The 27,194-nt window shown below is 44.7% G+C and overlaps 1 protein-coding gene across 1 annotated transcript in view; it reads right to left on the bottom strand.

Annotated features, from left to right (window-relative positions):
• The window catches only part of NOX5 (NADPH oxidase 5), a 61,657-nt gene that overhangs the window by 29,259 nt on the left and 5,204 nt on the right, over positions 1-27,194 (bottom strand). The window contains exons 2-4 of the mRNA XM_070796809.1: positions 6,303-6,426; positions 4,479-4,629; positions 5-215 (exon numbers count right to left, since the gene is read on the bottom strand). Coding sequence (XP_070652910.1) covers positions 5-215; positions 4,479-4,629; positions 6,303-6,426 — 486 coding nt within the window. The remainder of the gene's footprint in view (positions 1-4; positions 216-4,478; positions 4,630-6,302; positions 6,427-27,194) is intronic.

Raw genomic sequence — 27,194 nt, 5'->3', positions numbered from 1 at the left:
GTACCTGATGGTCAGGTTCTCCAGGACCCCGGGGAAGCGCTGCAACTCATCTCGGAGCTCCTCGAAAGTGATGGTGCCGCTGCAGTCCTTATCGGCGGACTCGAAGAGCGCCAGCGTCAGCTGGTCTAGCTTCTCCTTGGGCAGCGAGATGGCGCTCTCGTACAGGCACGACTGCAGCACGGTGCGCAGCTCGTCGGCGTCAATGGAGCCGCTGCCTGTTTCAGGCGAAGATGAAGCCTACTGGGGACCCGCACCCAGCCCCTCCCGCCTCACTCTGTACTTGCAAACCGCGCCCTGCCTTGCACAACCATTGTATCATGGGGTTAACTTCCGGTTCGTTCAGGTTTCTGCCAACCTGATGTCTTTAGGAGTAAAGACCAGGCAATCAAAGGACATATGCCACCTCCAGCTCACAAACCTTCCATGGCTCCCTACTGCTGGGCTCAACAGAGGCAACACCTTCCCAAGCACGGAGAGTCTTTGGCCCCAGTGCATGCCTTCCTCTAGAATCCGCAGCCTCCTCTCTAAGTACCACTCAACTTCCAAGACCATCTGCCCAGAAGATACGCTTGCTTACTTAATCTATAAGGAGCTATGTGGCCAGAGCCCCAGTTATTCAGAGGCGAATTATATATGAGGTGGTGGTGAAGAGGTTTCCCGTTGTTCCCCAACTTGTAGCAGATTCTGCTCATCCATCCATGTTGTCCTGAGAGGCCACAGCTGGTCCCTCAAGTCCAGGGTTGTGACCTTATGTGAACATGAGTGGCTAGAGTGGTATGGAAAGGAAGCCAAAAGTACAGTTGACCCTCAGCACAGACGGGTTCCTTATCTGCAAATTTTACCACACTTGGTTGAATCTGTGGATGCATGAACCCACAGGTTATCAAGGGTCGACTGTATGTCTACATTTTATATAAAGGACCTGAGCATGCATGGGTTTGGGTATCCACAGGGATCCTGGAATTTACTTGCGAAACAACTGTATCAACTGAGATGGGATCTGAGGCATTTTTTTTTTTCTGTATATATTTTCATTCTTCATAAGTAGTAGGACACTTGATTAGAAATTTCTTGACTTGTTTTGGATGTAGACACACATGAGGTAGCAATATGCTTCTGCCCCTTACTGTGTGATGGTGGGCTATAAGTCCTTTAGAGTCTTGTGACTTTGCTTATCTCTAAAATGGGGCTAATTATTCCTCCCTTTCAGTATTGGTTCAAGGATAATAGATAATTATAAAGCAGAAAGGACTGATGCTGAAACTGAAGCTCCGGTATTTTGGTCATCTGATGCGAACAGCTGACTCATTGGTAAAGTCCCTGATGCTGGGAAAGACTGAGGAGAAGAGGGGGTCAGAGCATGAGGTGGCTGGATGGCATCTCCAATGCAATGGACATGAACTTGGCAAACTTCAGGAGATGGCGAGGGACAGGGAGGCCTGGCATGTTGCAGTCCATGGGGTCACAAAGAGACACAACTGGGTGACCGAACAACAACAACAATGCAGTATTTGGAAGAAAGCAGCTACACATAAATGAAAGTCTTATTGGTGCTGTGATCAATACTTGGGCCGAAGTCAAAGCCTGTAATCACAGTACGATGCAGAGTCTAGCACACCACTCTGCAGTCACACCTCCTGTCCTTCAGCTTAGGCAAGAGCCCAGGACAAGAGCCATCATGGACCATACTTTAAAGAAAACCTTAGTAAAGCTCTGCCAAGAAACTCGTGAACCCTGGACCAACTTGTTTCCTATCGCACTCCTCAGGGTCCATGTAGCCCCCAGGAGTAGTCTGAGATTCAGCCCGTTTGAAATGACCTATGGAGGCCTTTGCTTACTACTGACGAATTCTAAGGGATGAGGGTGTGAACCAGGGTGTGTCCAGATATTATTAATCTCGGACACGTTCAGAAGGCGACCCATGACTATGCCCAAAAGGCACTGCAAGCTCCCACTAAAAATGCAAAGGAAGGCACCGTTCCTTCACAAATAAATCCAGGGACCAGGTTCTTAAAACCTGGAAAGAGGGAGCCCCCAACCCCAAGACCAACGATTGCACAGGATGGGTTGAAGCCTTCCCTATCTGATCCAAAAAGGCTATGGATGTCTGTATGTCTCTTTTAAAAGAAACAATTCCTTGATTTGGACTTCCAAAGTCCTTCCAAAGTGATAACAGGCCCTTTTTCATAGCCAAAACCATACAGGACCTAGAGAAACCCCATAGGTCAGAGGACCATGCCCAGGAGCACAACAGCAGCTGCGTTGAGCTTTCCCAGATGCAAATCCAGCCCTGTGACTCAGTGCTCGTCAATGGCTCCCCGCTTACTCATTGTACTGAGACTCCAAACCATGACCTCTGCGGCCTGCCCAGTCTGGCTTCACCAACCACCCCAGTCTCACTGGGTGCCTTTTTCCCACTCAGACCCACTTCCTTTGATGATTCTAGGCTTTCAGAGACTCTTTAAGCCACAAAGTTGCCAATGATGTAAGAACCAGGATAATTATTGCAGTGTCATTTATGATGCCAAAATAAGGAGGGAGAACAATGGAAGTCTCCATTTTGGAAATGGTGTTTGAGTAAATAAGCAACAACTGACCCCTGTAAAGGTGTGTCCTGAGCTAGGCACTGTTTTTAGTTTACATAACTAATTTAATCCTATCAACCTCACAAGTATGTACTATTATGATGATCATTATTTTCATGTGATACATGGGGAAATTAAAGCATGGAAAAGTTAAGTAATTTTGGTCATCTGATGCGAACAGCCAACTCATTGGTAAAGTCCCTGATGCTGGGAAAGATTGAGGAAAGTTGTTGTTCAGGGTCAACAACTGGTAGAGCTGAGATTTGAACCTGGGTAACTTTGTCTCAGAGTCAGAGATCTTAACTACTAGGCTGTGCTTCATGCAATCATAGGGTCAAAGTCACACAGTGGCATATAACACAGTCACTACAAATGATGCTATAACTCCATTCAGTTTCCCTTCATACCTGTTAGATAGCTGTTATCAGGGGAAAAAAAAACAACAGAAAAGTATAAGTATTGGAGAAATTGGAACCTTTATGCATTGCTGGTGTGAATGGAAAATGGTGCAACCACTGTGGAAAAGAATATGGGAGTTCCTCAAAAAAAAAAATTTGTCCTGTGATCCAGTGATTCCACTTTTGGGTACATGCCCAAAAGAACCGAAAGCAGGGTCTTGAAGAGATATTTGTACTCCCATATTTATAGCAGCATTATTCACAATAGCCAAAAGGTAGAAGCAACCCAAGTGTCCATTGACAAATGAATGGATAAACAAAATGTAGTATATACATACAACAGATCATATTCAGTCTTAAAAAAATAATGAAAGCCTGTCACATGGTGCAACATGGGTGAACCTTGAGAACATTATGCTAAGTTAAATAAGCCAGTTACAAAAGGACAGCTATTATACAATTTCACTTATATAAGGCTGCTGCTGCTGCTGCTAAGTCACGTCAGTCGTGTCAACTCTGTGGGACCCCATAGACGGCAGCCCACCAGGCTCCTCTGTCCCTGGGATTCTCCAGGCAAGAACACTGGAGTGGGTTGCCATTTCCTTCTCCAATGCATGAAAGTGAAAAGTGAAAGTGAAGTCACTCAGTCGTGTCCAACTCTTAGCCACCTCATGGACTGTAGCCTACCAGGCTCCTCCATCCATGGGATTTTCCAGGCAAGAGTACTGGAGTGGGGTGCCATTGCCTTCTCCAATAAGGTAGCTAGAATAGTCAAATTCTTGGAAAAGGGGGGAGTAAGGAGTTATTGTTTAGTTGGTACAGTGTCGGTCTGGAAAAATGAACAAGTAAGTTCTGCAGACAGATGGTGGTGATGGTTGCACAACAATGTGGATTTACTTAATGCTTCTGAACTATACACTTAAAAATGATTAAAGTGATAAATTTAATATTATGACTATTTACTATAACAAAAATGATATTGTAAAGCAATACAGTCTTATATGAACAATTGTTTATATTGTTGAGTGAAAAAAGGCAGTGTATATAGTATATAATCCCATTTTGTTTTTAAAAAATGTGTGATGAATGTGTATATGCAATCAGTTATAAGGCAGTATAGAAAAATGCAATGGGTGATTTTTGCTTTCTTTTTTAAACCATTCTATATTGCCTAAAATGTTCATAGTGGGCTATTACTATTATTAAAAAGCAACAAACCAATTTCTTTTTTCAAACATGGAAAATAACAAAGGAAAGTTCTGGCTTCTCGTGAGTTGAATCAAGGGCATTTGTCTGCCTGTCGGTGTCCCACCCTCTCCCCCAACAAAAGGGAGATGAGGACCAGAGACGGGGCAGGGAACCCACAGAGAGAGAGAGAAAGGAAGCTGTCAGCCTCACCTGGAGACACTGGCCCAGTGCTGGGCAGTCACTGAGACGGGCCGTTCCCTTTGTCCCTCCCTCTGAGTCCTCCTCCCATCCCACAAAGGATGCTTACCGTCGACGTCATACACCTGGAAGAGGAATTTGAGTTTGTCCATGGGGCTGCCGTGGATAAGCAGGGTCAGTGCCTTCTGCAGCTCCTGAAGTGTGATGGTGCCACTTCCATCCGAGTCAAACAGGACAAAGAATCTCTCAGCAAAGAAAGACTGTGGCCAGAGGAGGACGGGAGATGGGTACAGATTGGCCATGGAGCCTGGGCTTGGAATTCATTCACTCTGTGTGTGTGTGTGTGTGCGTGTGTGTGCGTGTGTGTACGCATGCCATGGGGTGGTGGGATTCAGGGAGGACTCAAGTGACTGAAAATAGCCTGTGGTCTGCCCAATGAAGCCACGCTAGGGGACAGTGTCCATGGCCCATCCTGTCAGCTGAGAACAACTCTGGGCTCTGGTAGGAGAACTGTTCAGATCCCTGGAGTGAGGATAGGCTTGTGTCTGGGTCCTGGGCTCCCTTCTGGCTCTCAGGCCTGGTAATTTGCATAGGCTCTCTGTCTCCATAACCCACCACTCTCATCAGCCTTGCAGTCCAGACCTCTGGTGGCCCCTTACTCAACATGGGGAAGAGGTCAAATTGAGTGTCCCCCTGCAGGCTCCTCCCAGGTCCTGTCTTTTTCCCCTTAAGGTGACCCCGAGGGACAGTGAAGCCAGGAAGGATTTATAAAGAAGGTGCCACTTGAATACCTGTCTTTGCCTTGTTGTTTGGGCTGCCTATAGCCTACAATTAAATGTTCTTAATGTAGAGTTGTTCTTAACAGCACTTGTTCTCAGTTGCTGGTGCACTCACTCCATTCATCATTCAACCATCCATTCATTCAAGAATCGTATCTGCGGAAGCCCCTGCTTGCCAGGCAGGCCTTGTGTTAGGCACTGAAAACACAGAAATTAAGAAGACAGGCTGGGTCAGTGTCATAGATATCCGCCGAGATCCGCTCCTTGAGGCAGGGAGAGGAGCCTGAGGGCTTTAGTGTCTGATCTAAGTTCACAAGCATGAGGTTCATTGCGGGCAGTCAACCCCGCCTTGGCTTCACTCTTTTTCACCTGGGTCCCTTTAGTAATGCCTTTATCACTCTCCCGATATCATTCTACCATCCTGAATGGCCTTCATCTTAAGATATCTTACAGCTCCTATTAGGCAGAAGGCCTTTTTTCCCTTCCCCATAATGACTATGAAAGGATACAGGGTTTAGAGTTCAAAGCAGTGCCCCTGGTACCAGCAAGTGAGGGGCCCTCCCATCCAAACAGGAGCATTCAAATGCTCCTTGTCTCACTCCCATCAAGGATACAGGCCAGCCCAGAGGACACCTGTGGAGAGGCTGGCGTTTGCAGGCTCACGCCACCCTCCTCTCTGCTAATGTCTCCACTTTTTGTCAGGCATGCAGGCTGTTATGGGGATGGGCAGAGGATCCATGACACCGAGAGAGAGGACTGGGGATGGTGTGGCAGTGCAAACAGGACTTTAATGGATACAAACCGTGGAAAAATTTGTTTTATTGGCAGGAAACTTAAGTCTTGGCATCACCTCTGCCCATGAGGCTGGTAGTAAATGTAAGGTCAATAATATTTCTTAAGATTTGACAAGCTACTGATTTCCAACTTCATGTGTTGTTTGGAAGATCCCAGGAGGCCATGGCTACCACCATTGATGGAAGGGCCCCACAAAGACAGAAATATCCTCTGGCCCTGCTAAGGAGTACAGCCTCAATCCCAGAGGAATCTGAGAAGCAACTTTCCCTTCCTTGTGAGGTACTGTGTCCTGCAAACCAGATTGCTCCCCCTCTATAAAATATGAGCACAGCATCCCCACTTCTGGAGCAGACACTTGCCTCTTTCACCTTCAGGGCTTTTTTGAAGTCTTGCAGGTTGATTTCCCCATCTTCTCCCGCAATGGTCTTAAACTGGTGCGTCACCCACTGAAGCCACTTGGCATCCTCCTCGGCATTCATGGTGCTGGGAGACAAAGGAGACAGGTGTGGGTGTTTGGGGTGTCCAAGGGCTCAGGAGGCCTCACGGTGGCCCCAGGACCTCTGTCTTCCTCCAGCTGGGGTCTCGGGCTTCCCATGTGGTTGAACTAGCTTCAGGGTGGGAGCTGCTTCTTGATGTCTTTAAGTCTCTTCTTCCATCTAGGGCATTGGCTGACCCAGGCTTAAGTCTCTTTAGGTTCTGGGATGACAGGGCCCCAGTGAACTGGGCCGCAGACTATGGGCTTAAGTTCAGAGAATGGCTCGCTCCATGGGTGTTATTAACATGGTGACCGTGACATCCCACCTCACATTTACCTGGCTCTTTACTGTGTTCCGAATCCTTCCCACTCACTCTTTGCTTTGGTCCTTGTTACCGAATGTAAAATACTCGACTGCTCTGAGCTTCCTTCCTCCCTAAGACATTTTACAGGGCAGAAACAGGCTTAGAGCACTTCAGTTATTTAGCAGAATTTATTCAGCAGGTCAACTCCAAGGCCAGTGCTTTTCCCATCAAACCCAAGAACCTCCACCCTCTGCCTGAACATTTCAAGTATAAGCCATGCGAGGGCTGAGACCAAGAGCTTGACTCTTCGGGTCCAGGATGTATCAGCAATGTCACAAGGGCACCAGCCATCTTAAACCCTCACAGATGGGCTAACTATACTGTGATGAGAACAGAAATTAACACTTTCTGTGGCATCAGAACCCAGCAATCCAAACTTGAGTCAATGAGTGAGAATTTATGTCATCTTATTCTCTAAACTTCCTTTGTGAGAATGGCTTTTGTCTATATCCCATGGTTTAATATAACTTTAAATCAATCTTCGTTATCTGCAGATTCCATATATGGAAATAAGCCTATTTGGGAAAATTTATTTGTAACCCCAAATCGATCCTTGCAGCATTTCCGAGGTCACCGTGGACATGGGTGAAGTGGGAATGCGTTTGAGTCACTTGATGTGCGTGTTTCCTGTTGAGGTCAACACAAGTGACGGTCTGCCTGCTTGTCTCAGCGCTCAGACTACAAACAAACGGCTTTCCCACAATCTATTTAGTGCTGTGTGTTTCACAGTTTTGCATTCTTCATTGGTGACTTCGCTCTTTAAAGTGGCCCCCAGGAGTAATACGAAGCACTGCCTAGCGTCCCTCAGCACAAAAGGCTGTGGTCTGCCTTATGCAGACGTTACATTGTTAGATACGCTTTGTTCAGACACGAGTTCTGGTGCTGTTGACCATAAGGTCGATGTTAACGAATCAACAATTTCTGCTTTTAAAGGAATCTTTAACCAGAAACACACATAAAACAAAACTATGTATTGATCATTATATGAAAACTTTGTGCTCATCAGCTGGGAGGAATCAAATCCTGTATTTATTTCCCCTAGGAGTAAAGGTACAGGATTTCCTCATTCAGGAAATGTGACTTTACAGAATACAACTACCACAAAAAATGAGAATTAATCGTATATATAAATAAGATTAAAAATAAATGAGTTAAAGTGAAATGAGTCAGAGAAAGACAAATGTTTTATGATACCACTTATATGTGGAATGTAAAAATGAAAACATACTATGAACATAATGGAAAAGAAACAGATCCACAGATATAGAGAACAGACTAGTGTTTACCCATAGTGAGAGGACAGGTGGAGAGGAAAGACAGAGGTAAGGGGTTAAGAGGTACAAACTACTATGTATAAAATAAGCTACAAGGAAATAGTGTACAACACAGGGAATGTAGCCAATATTGTTAACTATAAATGGAGTATAACCTTTAGAAAAATGAAATAAATGGGCTAACTTTCACATAAGACACTAGAAAAAGAATAAAACACACACATACATGAATAGAAGGATAGACTCAAGTATAAAATCTGAAATTAAGAAACTAGAAAACGGAAAAAAAAAAAGATCAAAATGGTAAACTGATGTTGGTTACAGCAATGGTTTTACAGATGCATGCATATGTCAGTTCAGTTCAGTTGCTCAGTCATGTCTGACTCTTTGCAACCCCATGAATTGCAGCACGCCAGGCCTCCCTGTCCATCACCATCTCCCGGAGTTCACTCAAACTCATGTCCATCAAGTTGGTGATGCCATCCAGCCATCTCATCCTCTGGCGTCCCCTTCTCCTCCTGCCCCCAATCCCTCCCAGCATCAGAGTCTTTTCCAATGAGTCAACTCTTTGCATGAGGTGGCCAAGGTACTGGAGTTTCAGCTTTAGCATCATTCCTTCCAAAGAAATCCCAGGGCTGATCTCCTTTAGAATGGACTGGTTGGATCTCCTTGCAGTCCAAGGGACTCTCAAGAGTCTTCTCCAACACCACAGTTCAAAAGCATCAATTCTTCGGCACTCAGCTTTCTTCACAGTCCAACTCTCACATCTATACATGACCACTGGAAAAACCATAGCCTTGACTAGACAGACCTTTGTTGGCAAAGTAATGTCTCTGCTTTTCAATATGATATCTAGGTTGGTCATAACTTTTCTTCCAAGGAGTAAGCGTCTTTCAATTTCATGGCCGCAGTCACCATCTGCAGTGATTTTGGAGCCCCAAAAAATAAAGTCTGACACTGTTCCCACTGTTTCCCCATCTATTTCCCATGAAGTGATGGGACCAGATGCCATGATCTTCATTTTCTGAATGTTGAGCTTTAAGCCAACTTTTTCACTCTCCTCTTTCACTTTCATCAAGAGGCTTTTGAGTTCTTCTTCACTTTCTGCCATAAGGGTGGTGTGATCTGCATATCTGAGGTTATTGATATTTCTCCCGGCAATCTTGATTCCAGCTTGTGCTTCTTCCAGTCCAGCGTTTCTCATGATGTACTCTGCATATCAGTTAAATAAGCAGGGTGACAATATACAGCCTTGAGGTACTCCTTTTCCTATTTGGAACCGTCTGTTGTTCCATGTCCAGTTCTAACTGTTGCTTCCTGATCTGCATATAGGTTTCTCAAGAGGCAGGTCAGGTGGTCTGGTATTCCCATCTCTTGAAGAATTTTCCACAGTTTATTGTGATCCACACAGTCAAAGGCTTTGGCATAGTCAATAAAACAGAAATAGATGTTTTTCTGGAACTCTTGCTTTTTCCATGATCCAGCGGATGTTGGCAATTTGATCTCTGGTTCCTCTGCCTTTTCTAAAACCAGCTTGAACATCTGGAAGTTCACGGTTCATGTATTGCTGAAGCCTGGCATGGAGAATTTTACTAGCGTGTGAGATGAGTGCAATTGTGCGGTAGTTTGAGTATTCTTTGGCATTGCCTTTCTTTGGGATTGGAATGAAAACTGACCTTTTCCAGTCCTGTGGCCACTGCTGCGTTTTCCAAATTTGCTGGCATATTGAGTGCAGCACTTTCACAGCATCATCTTTCAAGATTTGAAATAGCTCAACTTGAATTCCCTCACCTCCACTAGTTTTGTTTGTAGTGATGCTTCCTAAGGCCCACTTGACTTCACATCCAGGATGTCTGGCTCTAGGTCAGTGATCACACCATCATGATTATCTGGGTCGTGAAGATCTTTTTTGTACAGTTTTTCTGTGTATTCTTGCCACCTCTTCTTAATATCTTCTGCTTCTGTTAGGTCCATACCATTTCTGTCCTTTATCGAGCCCATCTTTGCATGAAATGTTCCCTTGGTATCTCTAATTTTCTTGAAGAGATCTCTAGTGTTTCCCATTCTGTTGTTTTCCTCTATTTCTTTGCATTAATCGCTGAAGAAGGCTTTCTTTTCTCTTCTTGCTATTCTTTGGAACTCTGCATTCAGATGCTTATATCTTTCCTTTCCTCTTTTGCTTTTTGCTTCTCTTCTTTTCACAGCTATTTGTAAGGCCTCCCCAGACAGCCATTTTGCTTTTTTGCATTTCTTTTCCATGGGGATGGTCTTGATCCCTGTCTCCTGTACCATGTCACGAACCTCCGTCCATAGTTCATCAGGCACTCTATCTATCAGATCTAGGCCCTTAAATCTATTTCTCACTTCCACTGTATAATCATAAGGGATTATATGCATTATAATATTATGCATATGTCAATACTCATCAAATTGTTCATTTTAATAAAAGTACATCAATTATCCCTCTGCTGTTGCTGCTTAGTCACTTCAGTTGTGTCTGACTCTGTGTGACCCCATAGATGGCAGCCCACCAGGCTCCCCCGTCCCTGGGATTCTCCAGGCAAGAACACTGGAGTGGGTTGCCATTTCCTTCTCCAATGCATTAAAGTGAAAAGTGAATTATCCCTCAGTATAGTGAAAAAAGGGCTTCTTCCCTGGTGGCTCAGATGGTAAAGAATCCGCCTGCAATGCAGGTGAACCAGGTTTGTTCCCTGAGTTAGCAAGATCCTCTAAAGAAGGGAATGGCTACCCACCCCAGTATTCTTGCCTGAAGAATCCCATGAACAGAGGAGCCTAGAAGGCTACTGGAGTCACAAACAGTCCACGGAGTCACAAACAGTCGGACATGACTGAGTGAATAAGCATGCATGCACATAGTGAAAAAAACAAGTTGGTTCTATGAAAATACTAAGTAAGAAAGCATGATTAGAGAAAGTGAAAAAATAAAATATTAATATTGAGAAAGGCAATAGAATCCAGAAAACAGCAACAGAAATGCGAGTATTGTGTGCAACCGATTGGTGAACATAGAGAAATGAATTGATTTCAAGAAGTAACACTCTGAACAGACAAATAATCATTTAAATAGTTAGTAAGAGGGTTAAATGTCAACATTTAAAGTAATGTCAGGCCCCAGCTTGTTTTCACAGTTGAGCTTTCTCTAATCTTCAGAAAATAAGTTCAATGTCAAACCATCTCAGATTGTAGAAAATGACGGTAAGATTATTTTACCATCATTTTCTAGTTTATTTTACAAAGCTAGCATTACCCAATCCCACTGAAGACAGCATGCAAAAAGAGAAAATTCTAGACAAGTTTCACTTACAGAGATACAAAACTCTAAAATATAACCTAGTTAAATCCTAAAGTTTACTTAAAAAATTAGGGACTTCTCTGGTGGTCCAGTGATTAAAGCTCCAAGCTTCCACTACAGGGGTGAGAGTTCGATCCCTGATCAAGGAACTAAGATCTCACATGCCACATGGCAATGCCAGAAAGTAAAAATCAATGATCATCATTATCAGGAAGGACTTACTTTAGTAATATAAGTGTGGTTCACTTCTAAGAAGTCTATCAATAGCCCTCTGCAGCCCAACAGGGCAGTCTCCTAAGAGCATGGTTCTCAGACCCTGGTTAGTGCTTGTCAGAAAAAGGGGAAGCTGGTGAAATGCCCATTCTGACTCACCAAATTCGGAGCAGGGCCCAGGAATCTGCATATGTAAGCAGCACCCTGACTGTCTGTGACCCACACAACGTGGCCCAGGCTCACACCTGGAGAAGCAAGGCCCTGAGGGTTGAACAGCCTCACCTACTACTTCTCTTGGGACCCCACAGGAAGACATTCCACAAAGCAGAGCGAATTCTAGGAAACAGGCTGCACACAACGGCTAACCTAGGGAGCATGGGGGCAGGGTATCCAATGTTAACCTCTCTCGTCTCAGAAATATTAGTGTGCCTGGCCTACAGGATGAGAAAGGAAACTCTGCAAAGGGGCTGGGGAAGAGACAACTGGTGGGAAGTAAAGAGTGAGGAAGGGTGGGGGAAAGGAGGTGGTCCTCGACAAGAAACCGGGAATCTGCAGGTTTCAGAGCTCAAGGGGAAGCTGGTGCTGATGAGAGGCCAGAACTGTCCCCAGGAGACCAGGTTCTTAGGTCCACTGGCCCCAGTGTGTGATAGTGTCCTCATCTGTGTGTTCGTGTGTGCTAAGTCACTTCAGCTGTGTCCAGCCCTTGGCAAACCCATGGACTGTAGCCCGCCACGCTCCTCTGTTCATGGGGTTCTCAAGGCAAGAATACTGGAGTGGGTTGCCATTTCCTTCTCCTGGGGATCTTCCCACCCCAGGAATTGAACCCATGTCTCTTACGTCTTCCGCATTGGCAGGTGGGTTTTTTTTTTTTTTTAATCACCAGTACTCTTGCCTGGAAAATCCCATGGATGGAGGAGCCTGGTGGGCTATAGTCCATGGGGTCGCACAGAGTCGGACACAACTGAGCGACCTCACTTTCACTTTTCACTTTCATGCACTGGAGAAGGAAATGGCAACCCACTCCAGTGTTCTTGCCTGGAGAATCCCAGGGATGGGGGAGCCTGGTGGGCTGCCGTCTATGGGGTCGCACAGAGTCGGACACGGCTGAAGCGACTTAGCAGCAGCAGCAGCAGCAGCAGTGCCACCTGGGAAGCCCTCTTCACCGGTAAATGTGACAGTCAATCCTTCAACCAAGGGTTGCCACGCGGACCCAATGAGATTCTATTTCAAAAGTGAAACTGGTGAACACTGCACAAATGTTAGGTATGGTTATTAGTCTGGTTATTAGATTTGGCCAGTTGCTTATTTTATAGGTGAGAAAACACGCCCAGAAGAGGGCAGGTGACTTGCTCAAGATTGTACAGCTTGCTAGCAACCAGACAAAAGCATGCTCAGGTCTCCTTACTTCTGCCACAGGTAGTCTACCCTTTGCGGACCCCCAAAAGAATAAGCACTCCTGCCTTTCCCTTGTCCCTGGCATGGAAAGTGAGACAAATGAGCCACTCACCCTCTGAAGCCTTCAGAGTCTGTCCAGGCTGTGTCTCCTGGCGCGCTCATCTTCTTCGCTGTCTTTTAGACCACAGGTCCCGGAAAGGCTGCTGTCCGTATAGCAGCCTGCGTCCTGAAGCCCACAGTTTATCTCTCCCCAGCTACTCTTCCTGCCTTTTCTAAAAAGCTGCTCACACCCACAGCTGCTCACTGAGTCATGTGCAGGCTGGTGGCCAGGTTGTTTCAGAGAAATTTTATGAAGGAAGCCTGGTACAGAGTAGGGAAAGCCTTTTCCTGGGAATGATGTGGGCTATGTTCCATCCAGTCCAGTACCTTCCACCTTCCCTCCCTCAAGGAGACTGGGCAGGTAGGAGATCTAGAAATGCACCATGAAAAAAAGTGCTCCATGAGACTTCATGGCCCACAGTCCCATCAGTTACCAACAAAAATGCTGAGGACTTCACACATGGTGCCTGACTGAATATGTAACTCAGCCCTGCTTGGGGGTGTTAGCATCATCACTCTGCTGATGTGGAAAGTGAAGCTCAGAGAAGTGAAGTAACATGTCCAGGAGGCTCGGCAAGAATTCAATCTGGAGATTGCATTTAACCATGTGGGGAGTGCAACTCGGACCCAGTATCCTGTGTAAAAATAAGTTGGAACACTCATCTGTAAGGGGTTTCTGTCCAAGGGGTCTGGGGGAAATCGGTGGTCTGCAAGCTCTGTTTGTTAAAACACAAAAAGAAATTGTGCAGTCATTTAGATAAGGCCACCCTGCAATTAAAATTCCAAGTGCTTTTCACTTCTTCTCCTGTCTGGTAAGATGTCAGCTCAGGCTGATACTCCTAGACATCTGTTGCGCATTAGGACCTCCTATTGGTTATTTTAGATATTCCTGGTTCATTTCCAAAATGAGGGAAGTAATTATTGCTTTGTTTTAAAGAAGTTTCTCCAATTGTTTGGCCCCTGGCTTGGAAAATCCCATGGATGGAGCAGCCTGGTAGGCTGCAGTCCATGGGGTCGCTAAGAGTCGAACACGACTGAGCGACTTCACTTTCACTTTTCACTTTCATTCATTGGAGAAGGAAATGGCAGCCCACTCCAGTGTTCTTGCCTGGAGAATCCCAGGGATTGCGGAGCCTGGTGGGTTGCCGTCTATGGGGTTGCACAGAGTCGGACACGACTGAAGCGACTTAGCAGCAGCAGCAGGATATATAAAGGGCTCCTTGAGTGACAGTCAAGGTAGCCCCTGAACCTGAAATGCTCCCTCAAATCCCTCTGCTGTTGCTCACATGCTCCTCTGCTCACAGGCTCAGTAGTTCTCATTTGACTAAGTCCCAAGGGAAGACGAGTTGTGTGGAACTTATCTGGTGACCTTGGCAAGTGCTTCCCTCCCAATGTGACAAGAGCTCAAATCTATTGGGTCCAAATTGTTTAAGACAGAGAATCAGAAAGGATAAAGAGCATCTGTTTTTCCTTCAGGGAGAACCATCCAGGTTTTATGATGTGATGACAACAATCTAGGAGTTCAGTCTTTTGGTTTTAGTTTATTAGATTTGATTTGCTTTTCTTAAACTCAGAACTGGAGAGACTTCAGGGTCATAGAGTTCACTTGATTTTAAAAAGTAAGCTTTACTGAAATATTTGAGCTTTTTTGTTATTCAGTTCCTCAGTTGTGACCCTGTGGCCTGCAGCACGCCAGGATTCCCTGTCCATCACCATCTCCCAGAGTTTGCTCAAACTGATGTCCATTGAGCTGGTGATGCCATCCAACTATCTCATCTCTGTCATCCCCTTCTCCTGCCTTCAATCTTTCCCAGCATTAGGGTCTTTTCCAGTGAGTTGGCTCTTCACATCAGGTGGCCAAAGTATTGGAGCTTCAGCTTCAGAGTCAGTCCTTCTAGTGAATATTCAGGATTGATTTCTTTTAGGATTGACTGGCTTGATCTCCCTGCTGTCCAAGGGACTCTCAAGAGTCTTCTCCAACACCACAGTTCAAAAGCATCAATTCTTCAGTGCTCAGCCTTCATTATGGCCCAACTCTCACACCCATATATGACCACTGGAAAAACCATAGCTTTGACTATATAGACCTTTGTTGGCAAAGTACTGTCTCTACTTTTTAATATACTGTCTAGGTTTCTCATTCCTTTTCTTCCAAGGTTCAAGCATCTTTTAATTTCAAGGCTGCAGTCACCATCTGCAGTAATTTTGGAGCCCTTAAAATCTGTCACTGTTTCCATTGTTTCCCCATCTATTTGCCATGAAGTGATGGGACTGGATGCCATGATCTTCATTTTTTGAATGTTGAGTTTTAAGCCAACTTTTTCACTCTCCTCTTTCATCTTCATCAAGAAGCTCTTCACTTTCTGCCATAAGGGTGGTGTCATCTGCATATCTGAGGTTACTGATATTTCTCTCGGCAATCTTGATTCCAGCTTGTGCTTCTTCCAGCCCAGTACATTTCACATCATGTACTCTACATGTAGGTTAAATAAGCAGGGTGACAATATACAGCCTTGATGTACTCCCTTTCCAATTTGGAACCAGTCTGTTGTTCCATGTCCAGTTCTAACTGTTGCTTCTTGACTTGCATACAGATTTCGCAGGAGGCAGGTAAGATGGTTTGTTATTCCCATCTCTTTCAGAATTCCACAGTTTGTTGTAATCTACAAAGTTGAAGGCTTTAGCATAGTCAATAAAGCAGAAGTAGATGTTTTTCTAGAATTCTCTAGCTTTTTCTATGATGCAATGGATGTTGACAAATTTATCTCTGGTTCCTCTATCTTTTCTAAATCCAGCTCGAACATCTGCAAGTTCTTGGTTCACATACTGTAGAAGCCTGGATTGAAAGCTTGAAGGATTTTGAGCATTACTTTGCCATCATGTGAAATGAGTGCCATTGTGCGGTAGTTTGAGCATTCTTTGGCATTGCCCTTCTTTGCAATTGGAATGAAAACTGACTTTTCCAGTCCTGTGGCCACTGCTGAGGTTTCCAAATTTGCTGGCATATTGAGTGCAGCACTTTCACAGCATCATCTTTGGATTTGAAATAGCTCAACTGGAATTCCATCACCTCCACTAGCTTTGTTCATAGTGATGTTTCCTAAGGCCCACTTGACTTCACATTCCAGGATCTCTGGCTTTCAGTATAATAAATACTTATTTCTTGTTTACTTAAGTGCAGAGTGGTGTTTTGCTGATGAATCCTCTTAACCTAAAACCAAAAGTAAGTCTTTTGGCAGAGCACTGTACTAAAAAGACAGCCAATCAAACCAACAGTAGGGGGATTTCATTCTATAAGAAGTGAAAATAATAGACGTTAAGCATATTTAGAATCCTCAAAGAAAGGAAGGAAAAACATCAGTTTAAAAAAAAAGAATAAGAACTTAAATAAAAATGGGCAGAAATTAAACCAGCCCCGTGGGTATGAAGAAAAGACAACTAGAAATATGGAGAAGAATGTGGTTATTAAACATTTAAATAATTCAATAAATAAGATAATTTTTAGTCTACACATAATTGAAGAGTAGATGTACAATTCCTAAAATAGTATTGAATAATTCACTTGGAATAATTTTGTAACTTCTTTTCACTTACCAGCATTTACATTTCTCCATACTATTAAATATGACCATGTCAAAATGTTGTGAACTAGTTTTACGTGTTTGGACAGTTAACTTTCTTATATTTATTCCATTACTATAAACAAATTTGTGAGAAATCTTGTTATTAAATCTTTGTCCAAATTTCCAATCACTCTCTAGATCACATTCCCAAAAGACGAATTACTGAAGTATGAAACTGTCTAAGTCTTTTGGTTACAGACAATAGCCAAATTGCTTTTCAAAGATCTTAAACCAATTTTTCAGTCCCACCCATGTTTGAAGAAAATGTCTATTTTACCAAACACTTTTGAATACTAAGAATTATTCTTTAAAATATTTGTCCATTTCGCAAAAAAAATACTGCTTTCAATTTTTATTCACCTTAGTCTGATTAGTAACAAAGTGAAACACCGTTATGGAAGGAAAAATATGAAAACTTCTTTCCCTCATTTTTCTGAGTGAAGTAGGACATAATTTCCGGTAGAGGGGACACAGCACTTCATTACACGCCATGCTCCCAACTGGCTGCTTTTTGCCAGAAAGCATTTTTCTTCTACATTTTTTGTCAAAGGCATGATGTCTTCACTCCAGCCCTATAACAGATGATTTAATTCTTGGGGCTGATGTTAAGTTCTGAGTCTGTAGCTCCTGGATTTTCTCTGCTTGCTGTAGAGTGGGAACACTGCTACGGCCACCTTCCTCCACCTGGGAGTCAGGAAAAGCAGCTGACGCGCTGACAAGCCGTGCGGAAGGCAATAGGTCACCTGCCTGTGCTCCTCCCCATGGCCCCCTGTGCCCTGGAGCCTGCATCCCCTCGCCCATTCAAGGATGGTGACCCCATGCTTTCTGCAGTGTTTTCCCCTTCTCGGCTGGATCGTTCTTTCTCCAGCTAGTGCCCAGTTTCTCCTTAATAGCAAAGTTTCTTGAAAGAGTTGCTTATACTCAGTCTCATTTCCCCTCTTTTTTTGGAACCCATTCCAATCAGATTTCTACCCCTCTAAGCCCAGGGGTCACAGCAGCATGTGATGAAGGTGAGTTCCTTTCTTGAACCTCTGTCCTCTCTTGACTTCCTGAATCCCACCCTCTTCTGGTTTTGAACTCACTGTCTCCCTTTCAGTATCCTAACTTATTGATATACCTTGCTCTTTTTAAAAATATATAAATTTATTTGGCTCTGCCTGGTCTTAGTGCCTCTGCTGAAAAGGCTTCACCTCTGTCCTTGCTTCTTTGCATCACTTCAGATGAACCAAACTTGCATTTTGGATCCTTGACCTGGCTACAAGATAAGGCAAGAAACAGCAGTCCTGGGAGGTGTATATCAGAATAAGTCCTTTTTGGAGGTCACTGAGTAACCGTACTGTGGCTGCACGGGCGCAGGAGGGCCTAGAGGAGCTATCCCACATTGAAGGTCAGGAAGGGCGGCAGTGAGGAGATACCCCTCGTCCAAGGTAAAGAGCAATGGCTGCGCTTTGCTGGAGCAGCTGTGAAGAGATACCCCACGCCCAAGGTAAGAGAAACCCAAGTAAGACGGTAGGTGTTGCAAGAGGGCATCAGAGGGCAGACACTGAAACCATACTCACAGAAAACTGGTCAATCTAATCACACTAGGACCACAGCCTTGTCTAACTCAATGAAACTAAGCCATGCCCATGGGGAAACCCAAGATGGGCGGGTCATGGTGGAGAGATCTGACAGAATGTGGTCCACTGAAGAAGGGAATGGCAAACCACTTCAGTATTCTTGCCTTGAGAACCCCATGAACAGTATGAAAAGGCAAAATGATAGGATACTGAAAGAGAAACTCCCCAGGTCAGTAGGTGCCCAATATGCTACTGGAGATCAGTGGAGAAATAACTCCAGAAAGAATGAAGGGATGGAGCCAAAGCAAAAAGAATACCCAGCTGTGGATGTGACTGGTGATAGAAGCAAAGTCTGATGCTGTAAAGAGCAATATTGCATAGGAACCTGGAATGTCAGGTCCGTGAATCAAGGCAAATTGGAAATGGTCAAACAAGAGATGGCAAGAGTAAATGCCGACATTCTAGGAATCAGTGAACTGAAATGGACTGGAATGGGTGAATTTAACTCAGATAACCATTATATCTACTACTGTGGGGAGGAATCCCTCAGAAGAAATGGAGTAGCCATCATGGTCAACAAAAGAGTCCAAAATGCAGTACTTGGATGCAATCTCAAAAATGACAGAATGATGTCTGTTCATTTCCAAGGCAAACCATTCAATATAACAATAATCCAAGTCTATGCCCCAACCAGTAACACTGAAGAAGCTGAAGTTGAATGGTTCTATGAAGACCTACAAGACCTTTTAGAACTAACACCCAAAAAAGATGTCCTTTTCATTATAGGGGACTGGAATACAAAAGTAGGAAGTCAGGAAACACCTGGAGTAACAGGCAAATTTGGCCTTGGAATACGGAAGGAAGCAGGGCAAAGACTAATAGAGTTTTGCCAAGAGAATGCACTGGTCATAACAAACACCTTCGTCCAACAACACAAGAGAAGACTACACATGGACATCACCAGATGGTCAACACCGAAATCAGATTGATTATATTCTTTGCAGCCAAAGATGGAGAAGCTCTATACAGTCAGCAAAAACAAGACAGGAGCTGACTGTGGCTCAGACCATGAACTCCTTATTGCCATATTCAGACTTAAATTGAAGAAAGTAGGGAAAACCACTAGACCATTCAGATATGACCTAAATCAAATCCCTTATGAGTATACAGTGGAAGTGAGAAATAGATTTAAGGGCCTAGATCTGATAGATAGAGTGCCTGATGAACAATGGAATGAGGTTCATGACATTGTACAGGAGACAGGGATCAAGACCATACACAAAAATAAACTCAAAATGGATTAAAGATCTCAACATAAGACCAGAAACTATAAAACTCCTAGAGGAGAACATAGGCAAAACACTCTCTGACATACATCACAGCAGGATCCTCTATGACCCACCTCCCAGAATATTGGAAATAAAAGCAAAAATAAACAAATGGGACCTAATTAAACTTAAAAGCTTCTGCACAACAAAGGAAACTATTAGCAAGGTGAAAAGGCAGCCTTCAGAATGGGAGAAAATAATAGCAAATGAAGCAACTGACAAACAACTAATCTCAAAAATATACAAGCAACTCCTACAGCTCAACTCCAGAAAAATAAATGACCCAATCAAAAAATGGGCCAAAGAACTAAATAGACATTTCTCCAAAGAAGACATACAGATGGCTAACAAACACATGAAAAGATGCTCAACATCACTCATTATCAGAGAAATGCAAATCAAAACCACTATGAGGTACCATTTCACGCCAGTCAGAATGGCTGTGATCCAAAAGTCTACAAGCAATAAATGCTGGAGAGGGTGTGGAGAAAAAGGAACCCTCTTACACTGTTGGTGGGAATGCAAACTAGTACAGCCACTATGGAGAACAGTGTGGAGATTCCTTAAAAAACTGGAAATAGAACTGCCTTATGATCCAGCAATCCCACTGCTGAGGGAACCAGAAGGGAAAGAGACATGTGTGCCCCAATGTTCATCGCAGCACTGTTTATAATAGCCAGGACATGGAAGCAACCTAGATGCCCATCAGCAGATGAATGGATAAGAAAGCAGTGGTACATATATACAATGGAGTATTACTCAGCCATTAAAAAGAATACATTTGAATCAGTTCTAATGAGATGGATGAAACTGGAACCTATTATACAGAGTGAAGTAAGCCAGAAAGAAAAACACCAATACAGTATACTAACGCATATATATGGAATTTAGAAAGATGGTAACAATAACCCTGTGTACAAGACAGCAAAAGAGACACTGATGTATAGATCAGTCTTATGGACTCTGTGGGAGAGGGAGAGGGTGGGGAGATTTGGGAGAATGGCATTGAAACATGTATAATATCATATATGAAACGAGTCGCCAGTCCAGGTTCGATGCACGATACTGGATGCTTGGGGCTGGTGCACTGGGACAACCCAGAGGGAGGGTATGGGGAGGGAGGAGGGAGGAGGGTTCAGGATGGGGAACACAGGTATACCTGTGGCGGATTCATTTTGATATTTGGCAAAACTAATACAACTTGTAAAGTTTAAAAATAAAATAAAATTAAAAAAAAAAAGAAAAGACCATCCCCATGGAAAAGAAATGCAAAAAAGCAAAATGGCTGTCTGGGGAGGCCTTACAAATAGCTGTGAAAAGAAGAGAAGCAAAAAGCAAAGGAGAAAAGGAAAGATATTCCCATCTGAATGCAGAGTTCCAAAGAATAGCAAGAAGAGATAAGAAAGCCTTCCTCAGCGATTAATGCAAAGAAATAGAGGAAAACAACAGAATGGGAAAGACTAGAGATCTCTTCAAGAAAATCAGAGATACCAAAGGAATATTTCATGCAAAGATGGGCTTGATAAAGGACAGAAATGGTATGGACCTAACAGAAGCAGAAGATATTAAGAAGAGATGGCAAGAATACACAGAAGAACTGTACAAAAAAGATCTTCATGACCCAGATAATCACAATGGTGTGATCACTGACCTAGAGCCAGGCATCCTGGAATGTGAAGTCAAGTGGGCCTTAGACAGCATCACTATGAACAAAGCTAGTGGAGGTGATGGAATTCCAGTTGAGCTATTTCAAATCCTGAAAGATGATGCTGTGAAAGTGCTGCACTCAATATGCCAGCAAATTTGGAAACCTCAGCAGTGGCCACAGGACTGGAAAAGGTCAGTTTTCATTCCAATCCCAAAGAAAGGCAATGCCAAAGAATGCTCAAACTACTACACAATTGCACTCATCTCACACGCTAGTAAAGTAATGCTCAAAATTCTCCAAGCCAGGCTTCAGCAATATGTGAACTGTGAACTTCCTGATGTTCAAGCTGGTTTTAGAAAAGGCAGAGGAACCAGAGATCAAATTGCCAACATCTGCTGGATCATGGAAAAAGCAAGAGAGTTCCAGAAAAACATCTATTTCTGCTTTATTGACTATGCCAAAGCCTTTGACTGTGTGGATCACAATCAACTGTGGAAAATTCTGAAAGAGATGGGAATACCAGACCACCTGATCTGCCTCTTGAGAAATTTGAATGCAGGTCAGGAAGCAACAGTTAGAACTGGACATGGAACAGCAGACTGGTTCCCAATAGGAAAAGGAGTGTACGTCAAGGCTGTATATTGTCACCCTGCTTATTTAACTTATATGCAGAGTACATAATGAGAAACGCTGGACTGGAAGACACACAAACTAGAATCAAGATTGCCGGGAGAAATATCAATAACCTCAGATATGCAGATGACACCACCCTTATGGCAGAAAGTGAAAAGGAACTCAAAAGCCTCTTGATGAAAGTGAAAGAGGAGAGTGAAAAAGTTGGCTTAAAGCTCAACATTCAGAAAACGAAGATCATGGCATCTGGTCCCACCACTTCATGGGAAATAGATGGGGAAACAGTGGAAACAGTGTCAGACTTGATTTTTTTTTGGGCTCCAAAATCACTGCAGATGGTGACTGCAGCCATGAAATTAAAAGACGCTTACTCCTTGGAAGGAAAGTTATGACCAACCTAGATAGCATATTCAAAAGCAGAGACATTACTTTGCCAACAAAGGTCTGTCTAGCCAAGGCTATGGTTTTTCCTGTGGTCATGTATGGATGTGAGAGTTGGACTGTGAAGAAGGCTGAGCGCCAAAGAATTGATGCCTTTGAACTCTGGTGTTGGAGAAGACTCTTGAGAGTCCCTTGGACTGCAAGGAGATCCAACCAGTCCATTCTGAAGGAGATCAGCCCTGGGATTTCTTTGGAAGGAATGATGCTAAAGCTGAAACTCCAATACTTTGGCCACCTCATGCGAAGAGTTGACTCATTGGAAAAGACTTTGATGCTGGGAGGGATTGGGGGCAGGAGGAGAAGGGGACGACAGAGGATGGGATGGCTGGATGGCATCACTGACTCGATGGATGTGAGTCTGGGTGAACTCCGGGAGTTGGTGATGGACAGGGAGGCCTGGTGTGCTGCGATTCATGTGGTTGCAAAGAGTCGGACACGACTGAGCGACTGATCTGATCTGATCTGGTCTTAGTTGTGGCATGTGAGATCTTTGGTTGCAGCATGTGGGATCAAGTTCCCTGACTGAGGATCAAACCCAGGCCCCCTGCACTGGCAGTATGGAGTCTTAACCACTGGACCACGAAGGAAGTTCCTAGATTCTGCTCTCTTATGTGGCCTTTGTAAGTTGGGTTTAGCCTATCTTTTCTATCTAAACTAATAATTCCTTGTTAAGTTAACCAGCTCATCTACAAGTGCATGTCTCCATCCCCAACCTTGGCCTTGAACTGTGGTCCAGTAATTCCAACTGCCCCAGTTACTATCTCCACTTGGATGTCAATCTGCATCTAAAATTTAACACACCCAAAACTGGATTCATAGTTCCTAACTCCGAGCCCACTGGTAATCCCATCTCAGTAAATGACCCCTGCCCCATTCCCCTCAGCACTATGGAGTACACATCTATTCCTTTCTTTCCTACATGTCTGACATCTAACCCACAAGCCAACCTTGTAGCTTATACATCCACATTAGAAATAGATGCAGAATCTCACTGCGCCTCCACAGGTCCCAGCTTAGCCAGAGGCACCATCACTGCTCACCTGGACCATGTTGACAGCCTCCTAACTCACCCTCTGTTCCACCATTATTGCCTTAGAGTCTGTTCTCTATTTGGCTGCCCTGGGGATCCTGTTCAAATGCAAGTTAGATGAGTACTCACCTGCTCTTATCCCACTTAGAATAACCACAAAGCCCTCCATAACCCTCCCCATGACATGACCCCATGACCCATGTGCCCTCACCTCAGGTTCTCCCCTTGCTCACTCAGCTCCAGCCACACTGGCCTCCTCAGTATCTCTTGAACATCCCAGGCACACTTCTGCCCCAGGGCCGTTGCACTGACCATTCCCTCTGCCCAGAACGTTCTTCTTCCAGAGATCTACCTGGCTAACTCGTTCACCTCCTTCAAGCCTTTACTCATCTCACATCTGCTTAATGAAGTCTACCTGGAGCATCCTGTCTTAAAGTTGAATCTCACCCACCCCAAACTACTGGTTCCCATTACCCTGATCTACCCTCTTCTTTCTGTGACATGTATCATCTTCCAGTGTGCTATATAAAGTGCTTTCTTACTGTTCCTTGTCTGCCTCCCCCACTCTAGAATGTAAGCTCCATGACAGTAGGGACTTGTGTCTGTTTCATTCTGAATGAATCTCAACACTAGAGCAGTGCTTGGACTGTAACAGTTAGTCCATATTTAGTGAGTGACTTAGCAGGCTCAAGCAGTAAAGAATCTGCCTCCAATGCAGGAGACTTGGGGTCGATCCCCAGGTCAGGAAGATCCCCTGGAGAAGGGAACGGCTACTAACTCCAGGATTCTTGCCTGGAGAGCCTCACGGACAGAGGAGCCTGGCAGGCTACAGAAATGGGGTCAGAAAGATTTGGACGTGACTGAGCGAGCATGCAGCTTAGTGGGCTAGCCACATCAGCATCCCACAGAGGAAGCCCCCGACTTCAGTCAACCATTCCCAACACCCAACTCAGTTCTAACCAGGGCCAGCAGGAACCGAACCAGCTCCAGGCATTAATCAGGAGAAGGGGCTTCCATGGCCAGCTTAACTCACTTTCTGGCCTAGGAAAGTCACATCCCCTGTTCCAGATCCAGTCCCTCATCTGCTCAGTGGAGATGTTCTCCTGTTCTCCCTGCCTTGAAACACACTATAAGAGCAGTCCCAGGGATATACACGTTTAAAGCCATTAAAATTGACCTATCCACATTGGTCTTCCCCGGTGACTCAGATGGTAAAAAATCCACCTGCAATGCAGAAGACCCAGATTCAATTGCTGGGTCAGGAAGATCCCCTGGAGGAGGAAATGCCAACCCACTCTAGTATTCTGCCTAGAGAATCACATGGACAGAGGAGCCTGGCAGGCCACAGTCCATGGAGTCACAAAGAGTTGGACATGACTGAGTGACTGACACTTCACTTCATCCTCACTGTGCACTTTGTGTTTGGGAGAGAGGCCCACAGGGTGCTGTTCCTGGGGCCAAGGAAAGTAAACAGAGGCTCTGTCTTCCTGCTGATGTCACTAGGTCTCTTTTTAATGAGATTGAATATGGCCTATCACCCCACCCTAGTCTTACCTCTCTGGGGTTGAAATGACCTCGTAGAAAACAGGGCAGTTAAGTTGACTTAATATCATTCCAGCAAGTTCTATCATCCTTTTAAACTGATAAACAAAATCTCAGAGGATATTAAGTTTTCACCAGCTTTTCTTATCTCCTCTTTAAGCTCTGGAAGGCTGGGACCTGTTTTCTTCCTCTTGTATACAACCATGGGGCTCCACGAGCTGGTTACCGATTTGGTCAGCATTTGGGACCTTGAGTAGCTGCCCTCAGCCTGAGGGAAATGTGGAGAGAGCCAACACTGTGCCTGCCTCAAGCAACAGGTTTCCCCTTGGGGTTACAATGGGTATTTATGAAACATTTCCCAGAGCAAAATCCTTGTGCAAATACATCCCAGGAAATCCCAACAAGATCCCAGTGGGGCAGATATTCTGAGCTCCATCTATCAGACAAACTAAGGGGCAGAGTCTGGAACAGAATACTCTGAGCTCCATCAGTCCTGCCCACTAGCCCATCTCTCGAAGCAGAGACACAGCCTCTGTTGGAAAACTTGAGCATGTTTTGCTCATTTTCAACACAGAACCTTTGCAGGAACTGCCTGGTCTTCCGGGCAAGCATCTGGAGGCACCACACCCCTCAAACTGGGCTCATCCCTCAAGAGCCGGCCCAAAGTCCACATTCTGGAGGCTCTTCCTGCTGTCATGAAATATTCTATGTCATCCTTGCAATAAATAGATGATCCATGATTGCTGCCCTCACAAAACTCATATTCCTTATTTATTCTTTGATAGTGATAGTGTTAGTCACTCAGTTGTGTCCAACTCTTTGTGACCCCATGGTCTGTCTGTGGAATTCTCCAGGCAAGAATACTGGAGTGGGCTGCCATTTCCTACTCCAGGCAATCTTCCCAACCCACGGTTTGAACCCAAGTCTCCTGCACTGCAGGCAGATTCTTTACCATCTGAGCTACCAGAGAAGCCCATTTATTCTTTATGTCCCTGCTATGATTCCCCGTGGGACCTGCTATAATTCATCTGTAACCAGCAGGCAGGAGTTAATAGTGACAGTCTCTGGCCAGCGAGTTCCAGCTGCGTGTGTCTCTTTTATCTGGTCATAGCCTAGTGAAGACTATTTTTAAGTAGAAAAGCAGGAAGGACCACAGAGATGGGGCCTGAGCAGGGCTGCCTCTGGACAGCAAGCCTAGAAGGGAATTCCTTCTGGGAGAGACTGGAAGCTCCAACCCCAAAAGAGTCAGAGTTCGTGGGTTCTGAAGAGGCCTTTAGGCACACCAAAGCCACTCTTGTGGCCCAGATGGGGAAACTGAGGCACCCGGCAGGCTTGTGGCTGATCCAGTGCAGGACTCCCAGCACAGTGCTCTTTTCCTAGGACCCCCTGAGGTATAATTTCCTGCAAAAGGGAAAGATTTATTTTCCCACCTAGCTATTGGAAGTCACTCTGGCACACTCTGGCAGGTGGAAAGAGGCGTGGGGAGACCAATTCACAACAGTGGCTTCCATTACTTTTAAATAGGCTGGAAAACACTTGTGCTCTGATTCTGAGCATCTCCTCCATACCCAGCACTGGGCATGGGATGGGGGGCGGGCTGACTGTACTCCAGGAAATCACACAGGACGATCAGCTGTTTGGCAGGTGTGGCCAGTGGGTCCCTTGATAGGAGCGAGACCTGTGAGTGAGAGGGGCTGAGCTTGACTGGAGTTCTGCCCTCCCTGGAAGCCCTCTGACCTTCTCTGAGGGTTCTGTGTAGGGTGGGTGGAGGTGTGTCTGCCCTGCCTACCAGATCACACTGTTGAGGACTAAATAAAGTACCATATGAGGAAGCACCTGTCCCGGAATAGACACTCAGTTTATTTTCACTTGTTCAGAAGGCTGTTTTTATTATTCCCAACCACCTCCTTTGTTTCCCAAATCCCAGAAAAAGCATCCTGGCTAGTCTTTCTGAAGCAGGAATTGGTGAGTGCATGTGACCCCAACTGCCTCCTCCAGGGGTCATGGTCCTGATGCTCCTGTTCATCCAACCACCCTCAGCATGGGTATTTTGGGCTCAGCGCTTGATGCTGTAAGCCAACATGCTTCCTTTCCACATTCCTCACTTTCCTTACCTGTAGAAAGGGACTGCTCATGAAACAGGGAAAAACAAATCTGACTCCACATTGGATGTCTCTTTCACTTTAACCTTTGTGTTGTATTGCTTTTGCTACTAAAGGGATGTTGCCTGTAGCTTAAAGTATACATAACTGCCCCTCTCTAGGAACCCTGTGGGCTTCCTTGGTGGCTCAGTGGTTAAAAAAAAAAAAAAAA

The sequence above is a fragment of the Bos indicus genome, chromosome 10, assembly GCF_029378745.1.
Source record: "Bos indicus isolate NIAB-ARS_2022 breed Sahiwal x Tharparkar chromosome 10, NIAB-ARS_B.indTharparkar_mat_pri_1.0, whole genome shotgun sequence".
Classification (NCBI taxonomy): Eukaryota; Metazoa; Chordata; class Mammalia; order Artiodactyla; family Bovidae; genus Bos; species Bos indicus.
Note: the sequence above shows the minus strand (reverse complement) of the source record. Positions and strands in the feature narration are given on the sequence as shown.